Below are 12,124 nucleotides of genomic sequence, written 5' to 3' on the forward strand. Positions count from 1 at the left end.
CTAACAATTTGGATGTTCTCAAATGTCAAGAAAGTCAACCACAATCATGGGCCTTTAATGAAGTAAACATGATATATCACATCATCCAGTGAAGCCCAGATGGTCTTAATGCCTGAATGAAAAGTGTACTTTAATAGCCACTTTAATGTTATGGGAAGGCTAGTACAATTTCTGTGTCAGGTGGTACAAAAAATGGTGGTGCAACCAGGTGGTGCAACCAGAAAGTCAAAGGGTGCAACTGTGATGATAAATGCTACCAACTAAGAAATAAAAACATTAAGCTTAATCATTTAAATAAGCTAAACATTTAGCTAATAATAACATTTAGTTTTAATAAATGCAAACTAAGGTTGTCTATAATTGTTATTACACTATAAAAAAACATAAATTTATACTTCTCAATTGTTCGTTTTATTGTTCGTTTTACACTTTCAGACTATTATAAGGATTATAATTTAATTGACACTAATAAAATAAACAAACAATCGGAATTAAAAGGTGAGGGCATTAAAACTTGTCTGGTAAATAGACAATAATTGATTGATTGATTGTAGTACCACCTGACATTTTTTTAACGGTATATAAAAATATTGTGGAAAAAATTAATTGAAATGTACTGAAATTTTGTTTAATAAACAAAACAATTTAAACACATTGTTTGCCAACTAAAAATAAGCATAACATCCATGGAGCTTGTTTTGTTATATAAAAAAATATATACTTTCAATTTGATTTTAGACATGTATAAGTGAAACTGACTCCACACAATGACAGAAGCTAGTTGAATTTGTAGAAACCGCCACGTGACGCAACAATAAGTGGGTAAAATATAATATGTGCGCCACGCAGCCCCCCGCCCACCGCTCTGCCCACTCACACGAGTGTAAACAATGCTACAGTTTCAGCATATCACCCACAATATCGCAAGCATGATTGGACAAACCTAACGTTGCCATTATAATCAAGTTGAATATACTGTAAACCCGCGACATCGCGTTTTGTAAACGCGAACTGTGTTGATGCCTCGCGGCGCTTTGCAGTGCACGGCGTTAAAAGTAATATGCCAGACGTAGTGCGTTATATCGCGATACAATACCGACCAGCGCGTTATTATTGTACAATAATCGTATGAAATGGACTTGTGCGCGTCGGTGTATAAAGCGTGAACGTCAGGAAATGCTGTTTTCTGGATTGTATCGCTTCAGAAACGCCCCTTCGTGGCTTTAAAATGGCAGTAGCTCATGAGGAGCTTTTATTTTCTTACTACTTTAGAAATACATTTCAACGCGTTTTTTATATTCAGGGTGTATAGAATGACCAGATTTGGAAGCAAATTGGAAATATAATCGCATAGGAAAAGCTAAAAGCAATGATTTCATTACGCCATGTAATTCAAAACAAGCCCACTTCCTTGAATTTAACTTTGATCGTGGCATAATCACACTGCTATACGCCCCGATTTCGCATTTTAACAACATCGCACCCGATTATCTGCGAATGTAACTATGGTGGACATGTGTACCATAAGTTTAATTCAAGCCAAGGAAGGCGAAGCGAAGACTGACACTTGAAATTTCCACGACATTTGCATTAAAAACAAGCTCCCTACGGTCACATCTCCAGCACTTTATAGAGGTTTCCTCCCTCCCCCACTTTTCCTTCCCATATTCTGCCGTGCTATTTATGACTGTTATTATTATAATGGAAAACAATAATGCAAACGCTGCAGTAAAGAAACAACTCAACAAGCGCGTAATAAATAAAACAAGACACTGGAAACTCACATACCCATCCATTGCACAGAGGAAAGGCGAGGCGAGGTGAAATAACAATGCAAGCACAGGAAAATGAAGAAACGGGTACTGCTTTTACTACAGCTCGACCCAACACAATTTCGCTCTCTCTCGGGCACAAAGACTCGCGCGCGCGCGCGCACACACTTCCTGCTCCTGACGTGAACACACACAGACATGTACAGACGATTCTCTGTACAAAATGGCCTCCCCTTTTCAGCAGACACACCTTTGGAGGATTTCTAAACGCGTTGTTTGTTGCAAGCTCCGAAAATTTAAGCGTTGCATATAGGCGCAACAGTAATAAGTTCAGTGGGGGTTTTTTTTTAGGCACGAGCTTATATTATGGCATATAGAGGTTTATCGTGTTCCAGGAATATTAAGTGAATAGGCCTTGTGGAAAGCTTTAAAGTGCCCGCGTTTCCAATAAATACTCATTTTGGTATCCGTCTCATTTATTTGAATAAAATCAAACACTTGCTTGAAAATGAAAACTAAACTGCCATACACTTTATGGCAATGATAGTTATGATAATTATTCATTGGTAATTAATATTAATAGTGTACGCCAATTCATGCCTTTGAGCGTTTGTGTCAGCGGTGACTCTTTTTAAATGCATGCAATGATGCCTGAGGCGTGTAAAAACTTGTTACACTTGTTGGACCAGCTACACTGCAGTCTTGTGCTTACATGAAATGTGTTTGAGATGTGTATGTCACCCAAAGTGTTGTGTAATCAAACACTAATACACGTGATCGGATTGGTACGTCGAATTTGGCAGATGTGTGTTTTTTTCTGAAGAAATCGTGCAGGTGCAGGTCATCTAGGTGTATATTACGTTACGGTAGCTCGTCACCATGGTAACGTAATTGTCAAACTGCAACCATTTATTTTTGTGATCAAAAACAGGTTAATATATCAATATAGAAAACAAACAAAAACCTTAAAACAACAATTACAGACAACAAAAAATAAACAACATAATAAAATGCTATATAAAATTGTTGCAACAAGAAGCTTTACACAAGGCACTCCTATACATAGATATGTATATAAAGGCTAGATGGCTCAAGGCGGAGTCAGCTGTGTCGTCACTTGGCGGCCATCTTAGGTCAGTGCTGCCATAGTGCTGCTCCCTGCTGCTGTGGACGGAAGGTGAGTGACATACGCCAACTAAAATGCTCGTAACTTGCTGAATTCTTGACGGATTTACAAACGGTTTGGTTTTTTACAAACGTTATTAACGTGGCTATAATTCTGGATGCTTTAACATGTTTCATGAATTTTTTATTTATTTTTAGTATGCATATTCAGTGTCATAGGTACATCTTTGACGTTTATAACAAACCAATCCGTTTGAAAATCGGTAAAAAATTAAGCAAGTTATGGTCATTTAAAAGTACCTGCATCATTAAAACTCAATGCTACGAGTGAGCGAGCGCCCTGTCCTAAGATGGCCGCCAAAATGCGGACGTTCCACTCAATTGGCCATCAGCGCGGACGAGCCATCTAGCCTTTATATACATATCTATGCTCCTATACACTAGATGGCGCTGTAAATCAGCAAATGTCACACACATGCGCACACAGCGAGAAAGAGATCGCTGTATTTCCTCATTTGCTGTTAAATATATATATATATTTTTAATAAACAATAAATATAAACGTTAAACAAATAAGAACCTTTTAAATAATACTGTAAATAAAAAAGTTATGTTTCCCGATAATGAATTCCATGGTTTGGTCTACGTTAGAAGAATTTATTATACATATAATTTTTTGTAACAAATAATTTTATATTAAACGGATGCTTTTTCCCAATAGTATTAGCTAACTACATTTTATATAAATATATTTTAATTTGATAATATGTTTTCAAAACGTTTTAAATATGCGGGGAATCGCACTACATTTAAGTTTGAGATTTTCATTTATGAAATTAAACGATTTATTGGTTCTATTTTTTAACAAGTTGTTTGTTTAATAATCATGCTTGTCAATTTAATTATAAAAAAATTAATAAAATCTAATAAAAATACGAAATAAAATGTAACAAGTAATTATTCAAATTATTCTCGATTTGTATTTTTTATTAGCTCTCCCCTGTTTTGTCTATAATTTTATAATGTTTATCAATCTTTTCTAAAATGGTTGTGTTTTGCTCTTTAGAATCTCTTCCATGAAACTGTACCGGAAGTGTTCGAAGTGAGAATCTGTTACTAGAGCAAAGGGCGAACTCATCGGACTGTCTCGAGTTGATTTAAATGTTACGTTTATAAATAAATTGTAGCCTTTCGCTTTGCTGTTTCCAGCGCAGATCAAATACACAGCTCAGCATGTTGCAGAATACAGGGTGAGTTTAGACACAGTAAAACTTAATCACGCATAAACAATGAAGTTCATTTACTTTTATTTAGCAAATTATACATAACTGCAAGTTAACATTGTCGTTGCCTAGTACTGTTTTAGATGTACTGTAATGAGGTTTTATCGATCTATACACGAATTCAGCTCAGTCAATGATAACAGTGAGTTAGACTACGTTGTCAAACTTTGCAAATAACTTATACACGTAACCACCAAATTTCCCTGCAGTCTGTTAAAGGTGCATTAAAACACTCGTTTGATTATTGAAGATACACTTTAATTTATTTATTGATTTCGTCCCTTCATTTTGTTGCATTAATTTCTTAACTGCAATGCTCTTGACCTTTACCCTAAATTTGGTTTGCGCAGGTGCATCGTTTGGCTCTGTAGAAAAGAAAAGAAACACACTTTAACCCACTACGTATTTGTTTTCTGAACAACAAAAGTATTCAATTAAACAGTGCTGTGTGGTGAATAAGACACATAAATGCATAAATTTGCTATTAAATATTATAATAGTCACGTTTGTCTAGCCAAACAAAAGTCAGAATCTGTGACAAGGATAATACAATAATGTTTTTAAAGAAATGCATGAGACAAATGCTTTATTAGTTATGTTTATCAGTTTGTCTACATGTTAATAGTGAATGGATTGTTATATGGTGGATGAATGTATGGTCACACATTAATTTTAGGAGACTGGCAGGATGTACCCTCTTCATTACCGGGGCGAGTCGAGGGATAGGCAAGGCCATTGCTCTCAAAGCTGCGAAGGACGGTGCCAATGTGGTCATCGCTGCCAAAACCGCAGAAGCTCACCCTAAACTGCCTGGAACCATCTACACAGCCGCTGCTGAAAGTGAGACACCCAAACCTGATAAATAGAAACTATATTGTGTGATGAGACCATAACCTGATGCTGTGTGTTTGGTAGTCGAAGCTGCGGGAGGGAAAGCGCTGCCATGCGTAGTGGATGTTCGGGATGAGAATCAGATAAATGACGCTGTGCAACAAGCGGTTGAGAAATTTGGAGGTGAGCATCTTAAATTCTTCCCTGATGGTGTTCATTTTCATCGCACAGAAGTGTATTAATTCATTGCATGTGTTCTGTTGTTTAATGCCAGGGATTGACATCTTGGTAAACAACGCCAGTGCCATCAATTTAACAGGAACTTTGGAAACTCCAATGAAGAAAGTCGACCTGATGCTGGGCATTAATCTCAGAGGAACATACCTGACGTGGGTAGAAATATGACCTTGAGAGCTTATCAGTTGATCGCAATGGCCGTGTTTACTTTGATGATTGGTTATTTTTCAGCCTGTCAGACGTTGACTATGTCAGCTAATTTAAGGAAGAGAAAGATTTATCGTCCAAAGCCAAATATTGACCGATATATTGGCCACTGCAATATATAATAATTCATTGCTATTTACCAAGCAAGTTCCTGTACACATAATGCAGAATTTGGATGTCAAACAGTAGCGTGAGATGTCTTTGTACGGTAAATGTACTTTAAAAGACATATTCAGCGCAAGAAATGTTTTTAGGGATGGGACAATAAATGCCGATATACACTAATAATACCTGGCCGATAACGAATCGCGCTGCCGGTGTTATGCACTGCTATTTCATGTATATGCTTAAAGGCAGGACGCACAATTTTTGAAAATCGATTTTGGAAGAGGGAGACGGACCAACTACCAAAACAAACTTGTAGCTAATCAGCAGTAAGGGGCATGTCTACTAATGACACGAAGGGATTGAGCGCTCCATCAAAAGAAGGTCCAGATTCTATTGGGGTAGGGCATGTTTGTTTAGGTGATTTCAAATGTCAACATAGGCCCTGTCCCAAATGGCGCACTTCATGTGGACTTTCGGTCTTGTGGCCTTAAATTGCGCGTTCTCGCTTAGTCTACGAGTCCGTAGGGTGTCCCATCTGTCATTTTTACGCTTTGAAGTGTGCTCATCAGCGCCTCCTTTGCCCCCTTGATGCGGTCTTCACTGCACTGCAGCAGGCTTCGCGCACTTTGCCAACCCAGAAGTCCTTGCGAAAGGGCAATCAGACCAATCAGGCGACGGAAGGGAGGAGTTCACACTGACGGGCAACCTCTCTTCCTATTTCCGGGGTGATGCTCGAGTCTGTCCCAAAATACGACTCCGGTGCACCCACGTGGACTCACATCAAGGGTCCCTAAAGTCTGGACTACGTGATGTCATCAAAGTGTGGACTCTGAGGAGGACCACAAGTCCGGAGTGTGCCATTTGGGACAGGGCCATTGGCTTTCAGAGATCATGCACCCCGCCTTTAAACCATTTCCTGGAGATGGTTCTTCTTCTGTGGCCCATATTGAGTTTCTGCCAAGAGCGCCCTCTGGCTTTTGGATGTAGCCCATTTTTACCGTAATTCATTGAGAAGCATAGCAAGCAACATCGGGCGATTTATCGGTCCATCCCTAAATGTTTTAGTTTCACAATGTTTCCCAATTGTCTGTTACATTTGTACATTATGTCGGTCTAATATCGGCCACAATGCTTTCTCAGTATCGGTCGACCATAATCAGATCCTCTTGAAGTAAAAATATTCTTGTGGTTAGTACCATGTCAGCCGTCTTGATATCATGAACCCCTGGTTTTTGTACATACTGAAGGATTATTGTCAGCTGGTGTACATCTTTGCGGTCTGACCCAAGATCATATTCGTTTCTAAGATAAGTGCTGTTAACTGTTTCCACTCCTTTGTTTTTATTACAGATCTAAATTATGCATCCCACATCTTCTGAAGAGCAAGAACCCTCATATCCTTAACCTCAGTCCACCTCTCAACCTCAATCCCATGTGGTTCAAAAATCACACAGGTGAGCAAGACGAGCATCAAAGATCTGTAGGATTAAAATGCTTCAGTTTTGGTTACAAATGACACTGATCTTCTCCTATGCATCCATGTAGCTTACACAATTGCGAAGTATGGCATGTCCATGTGTGTGCTTGGAATGGCGCAGGAGTACAAAGGATCTATCGCCGTCAACGCCTTATGGCCTAGGACAGGTAATGGAGGATCAGGATCAGGAGTAAAGTTATAAAAAAATGATAGCTAAACCACTTTTTATGCATCTTTAGCCATTCAGACAGCAGCCATGGACATGTTGGGTGGCTCCGGAGTGGGTAAACAGTGCAGGAAGGTGGAGATCATGGCTGATGCTGCCTACGCCATCTTCAGCAAACCCACCAGCTTCACAGGGCAGTTTGTCATTGATGACGACATTCTGAAAAAGGAGGGCATTAAAGATTTTGATGTATATGCCGTTGAACCAGGTTGGCTTTGTGCTACTTTATACTTATAAGATGTCTATTTAGGTTTCGGATTGAAGATACATTACTGTTCTTAACAGAGCATCTTTCTTTTTAAGGTCATCCATTGCTTCCTGACTTTTTCTTGGATGAGAACCCAGAGGAGTTAGTCAAGCAAATGGAGGAACATGGTAAGTTACTATATATGATAGACTTGAAGAACATTTGATCTGCTTTCTCAAGCGCGCTTCAGCAGACCTTTCATCCAAATGTTTTGTTTTTCTCTTCAGGTGCCACTCCAGTTTTTAAGAGTGGGAAATCTAGTGCCGATTCAGCCGCTGCTGGACCCATTGCTGATACATTCAACGTTATTAAAGGGATTCTGAATGCAGATTTAGTCAAAACTACACAGGGAGTGTACAAATTTGACTTAGCAGGTGAGCACTATACACATTAATTTAAACTTTCTTGACTAGTGAGGACTTGCTATAAATGATAAAGTAAAAAAAAACTTAAGCTAATTCAACTTTATTTATAACAAAATTTATAGGAACTCCTCACTAGTCAAGAAATTTTAAATTAATTGTAATTTTCAAGTTGATTAAACTTAAACATTTAAGTGCAACAAGGATTTTTTTTACAGTCTACAGTATCTATAATTCCAGTTATTAGACATAAATGTCTTGTGTTAACAGATGCATTTAACACACAGTTTTATTTGTTTACTCACAGGTGAGCATGCTGGAGTCTGGTACCTTGATCTAAAGAATGATGCAGGGTCTGCTGGCAGTGGGGAACCACCTGTCAAAGCTGATGTTGTCATGACCATGGACAGCGCAGACTTCATAAAGATGTTCTCAGGTATACTGCCAAATTATTCAATTCATAAAATGTTGATAAATTTTTCATCCTGGATAAAATTGGGGTGTGATGAGACACAAGATTAGGTAAATTAAAACCATTTTTTTTTACATTTAAAAAAAAAAATTCTCAATTATTAAATATGTATGAGTTAATGGTCTTTTGACCAATGAAATCACATAATTTTAAAATGTTTTAAATAGGGCTGTCAAAAGATTAATCGGGATTAATCACATACAAAATAAACGTTTGTTTTTGCATAATACATGTGTGTGCACTGTGTGTAAATATTTTGTATATATATAAATACACACATACATGTATACATTTAAAAAAAAATATGTATGTTTATATTTTTAATCTATATATAATATAAAATATATCAAAATATATCTATATATAATACAAAATAATTACACACAGTGTACACACATATATTATGCAAAAACAAACTTTTATTTTGTATCCGATTAATCTTTTGACAGCCCTAGTGTTAAATAATCTAGTTATGTCACTAAGTAATTTCATATTTTTTAATAAACCTAAGTGAGCAGTAACCTTTTAAAATGACATATGCAGTACAATAATGATAATGCAATAATAATTGGTTCAAATACTTGGTTTTAACAAACAAAATATTATGTATTACATCAAATGCCTGCAGAGGGCGCCAACGGCCTGCCGATTGGTATTTGAATCTTTTTACATTGAGCAGGGTTCTCACAGGTCCTTGAAATCTTTGAAAGTTTTGTGAATATGGGGGAAAAATTCAAGGCCCTGGGAAGTTTTTAAAATAAACATACATAGATACAGGTCATTGAAGTGCTTGAATCTATTTTATGCAAGAAGTTTTCTGAAAAAAATCCATATTATTCACTGTGTAGTGTAGGATAATACTATAAAAGTTCTAGACTTTTTAAGCACATGTGCTAAACTGTTTGCTTTAAATGCTTTTATCTTCTGTATGCTAATGTTGATTCATACCAAAATGCCTGGAAAGTCCTTGAAAGGTCCTTGAATTTGAAGTTAACTTAGGTGTGGGAACCCTGAAGAAAACGCTTACTTTTGGCCAAACAACGTTTAAATCCACTTAATTTTTAATATTTGTCCACTTCTTTACAATAGAAATGATAAAGCCTCTGTAATTCCTCCGCAAGAACATTCATACAACTGTGTATATTCAAAGTTAGGCTTTAAACTGCTGAGACGGTTCACACGTTAAAAAGTCAAACACAACGCGCTTCAGACTTTATATGCATTCCCAATCGAACATTATTGGAAACCCAAACAAAAACGCACATGCAGTAAAAGATAGAATAATATAATACATGCACCCTAAAAGCTTTGCCACAAACTCAACTTTTTGCTTATATTATGAGAAAGAAACTTTTCACACCCCTAGTGTGCATGCAATGATTGGGTGCAGCGGTTATAGCTGTGTTTAATCATAAATAAATCGCAGCTATTTTATAAAGACCATTATTAGGCCTAGTCCACAAATACATGGCCATTTTATAAACAAACAAAAAAATTCCTCCTTCTTTTAAAAAAATTCTCAGTCCACATGAAACGCAAAAACACGCTACTAGGGGCAGTCAAAAGTATGCCAAATGGCGATATAGCCCTAACCGTAAAGTCGTGTTGGCCAATCAGACTCGCCTCATGTAAAAAAAAGGAAATAGCGATGCACAATCTGACATCAAACTAAGGAGTTAACAGCATGCACGGCACGCCGACCTCACAAGCCAAAATCTCGGGTTTCGATAACACCTCAATCAGAGTTTCTGAAAACCTTCAAAAAAAAGTTTGCTTGCGTGTGAACAAATGGCCAAACCACATAGAAAAAGCTGCTGTTTTGAAAGTAACCGTGTTCATGTGGACAAGGCCTTAAATCAGTAAACTGTGTTTTTAAACCAAAATAAAAGTAAAAAAAAAAAAAAACATTTTTATTAACAGGGAAATTAAAGCCGACCATGGCCTTCATGTCTGGAAAGCTGAAGATTAAGGGCGACATGGGTCTGGCCATCAAAATGGAGAAGATGATGGCTATGATGAAGTCTAAGCTGTGATATGGTCATCCAGTCTCTTGCCTTACATCACATACATGATCTTTCAGTGTGTCAGTTTGCTTTTTCTATATCACTGTTTTCACTGCACCATTTGTTAAGCTGCTACTAATTGTAATAAATGATTTTCCTCTAAAATTCTTTTCTTAACGTTGTTACAACTGTTTGCCTTTTTAGTAAAGATAAACACTAGGATGAGTAATACATTACAAAATTGATAATGGCAGCCATACTTTCCAGTTGAATATCATATAGTTTAAGAGCACCAATTATTAAATTCACAATTTCCTTTGGTGTGTAAGTGTGTACATGTTAACAATATGCAAAAGGTACATACCCCAAAGTAAACGATAACACAAGTTATTGTCTTCAATGTAAATCTCTTCTTTTGGACTACAACAAACACACGAATTGTAGGTAACAGTTTACTTCCTGGGATTGGTGATGTAGACAAGACAGACATTATCATAATTCCTCCAGCTTTGACTCACAACCTGTAAGTTAACTTCTGTTAGCATTGCATTGTGACCGTATCTTCCAAACATGGTAAGGAGCGTCATATTTCCAGTTTACGTCAGAGGTATTCAGACCAATCACAACATACAGATTAGCTGACCAATCAGGGACACAGCACTTTTCAGATCAATGAGTTTTGTAAATGTGCGTTTCAGAAAGAGAAAGGAAATGTGTGTATGGAAAATAACGTGTTTTAATCATAAACCACGTGAACACATTGTATTGTAGCAAGTACACAAAATAACGTTGTTTTTAGAAATTAAATGGGTGCTCTTTAAGACTTCTGACAAATATAAGTAATCCATTTATGCTTTGAAAAGACAAAGCACAAATGGACTTAGATGTTTCTTTTAGAAAGCAATTGAATACCAAAAGACCCCAGTATCTCACCTGAGCTTTTACAAGAGTGTTCAAGTTTTCTAACAAAATAGCAAGATTTTTAATATGAACTCTAAAATATATCATCAAAAACGTATCAATTTTTCAATCATCTGAGCTATGTCATCCACATTTAATTGATACATTTACACTCTTATTGTATGACAACAATTTTCTCTTTTCTGTTTTTATTTCTCATTTTAGAGAAATATCTGATAAATATAAGAACATTATGTATTTTATGACAATAACTAAAAACTGAATGAAAGAGTAAAATCTGTGCAATAAAATGTTGTACTGATACAAATTCTCAGTCATTTTGTTGAACATTTTCTCTTATTGACCATGATTTAAGTTTTTTTTATACCTTTTTTATTGCATTTGAGCAATTCCATGCAGATGTTCCATGCAAAAAATAGTTTCTAAGTTTTGTAAGTTACTATACTGATATCTCAGATGTCAATATTTAAATATTTGTTTAAAGGGGACATTTCACCAAACGTTTTAAGATGCAAAATAAATCTTCGGTGTCTCCAGAGTACGTATGTTCAAATTAATTTATTATAGCATTTTAAAATTGCCACTTTTTAGGTGTGAGCAAAAATGTGACGTTTTTAGGTGTATCGTTTTAAATGTAAATAAGCTGATCACTGGATTAAATGGCAGTGCCGTGGTTGGAAAGTGCAGAATAAGGGGCATTATATCCCCTTCTGACATCACAAGGGGAGCCAATTTTCAATGACCTATTTTTTACATGCTTGCAGAAAATAGTTTGCCAAAACTAAGTTACTAGGTTGATTTTTTTTCATGTTTTCTAGGTTGATAGAGGCACTGGGGACCCAATTATAGCACT

At 36.5% G+C, this 12,124-nt stretch overlaps 2 protein-coding genes across 4 annotated transcripts in view; one reads left to right on the top strand and one right to left on the bottom strand.

Moving 5' to 3' along the window:
- Positions 1-1,960, bottom strand: part of ptbp3 (polypyrimidine tract binding protein 3) — a 71,905-nt gene extending 69,945 nt beyond the window's left edge. For 2 of the 3 annotated variants that reach the window (XM_065290360.1, XM_065290361.1), the window contains exon 1: positions 1,789-1,960. Coding sequence is in view for 1 of the 3 variants with exons in the window: in XM_065290358.1 (XP_065146430.1) it covers positions 1,785-1,796 (12 nt within the window). In the remaining 2 variants the exon portion in view is untranslated. Of the gene's footprint in view, positions 1-1,784 lie in introns of all 3 variants that reach the window. The other variant, XM_065290358.1, reaches the window with a different exon arrangement.
- A 2,028-nt stretch (positions 1,961-3,988) lies between these two features.
- Positions 3,989-10,515, top strand: hsdl2 (hydroxysteroid dehydrogenase like 2). Its single transcript, XM_065290353.2, has 11 exons — positions 3,989-4,147; positions 4,857-5,020; positions 5,096-5,194; positions 5,286-5,400; positions 6,914-7,017; positions 7,109-7,207; positions 7,280-7,474; positions 7,570-7,641; positions 7,741-7,887; positions 8,183-8,311; positions 10,268-10,515. Exons 1-11 carry the CDS (start codon positions 4,131-4,133, stop codon positions 10,378-10,380), a joined length of 1,254 nt encoding a protein of 417 aa, XP_065146425.1. The 5' UTR covers positions 3,989-4,130; the 3' UTR covers positions 10,381-10,515.
- The last annotated feature ends 1,609 nt before the right edge of the window (positions 10,516-12,124 follow it).

Source organism: Paramisgurnus dabryanus, chromosome 10 (genome assembly GCF_030506205.2).
Source record: "Paramisgurnus dabryanus chromosome 10, PD_genome_1.1, whole genome shotgun sequence".
NCBI classification, from domain to species: Eukaryota; Metazoa; Chordata; class Actinopteri; order Cypriniformes; family Cobitidae; genus Paramisgurnus; species Paramisgurnus dabryanus.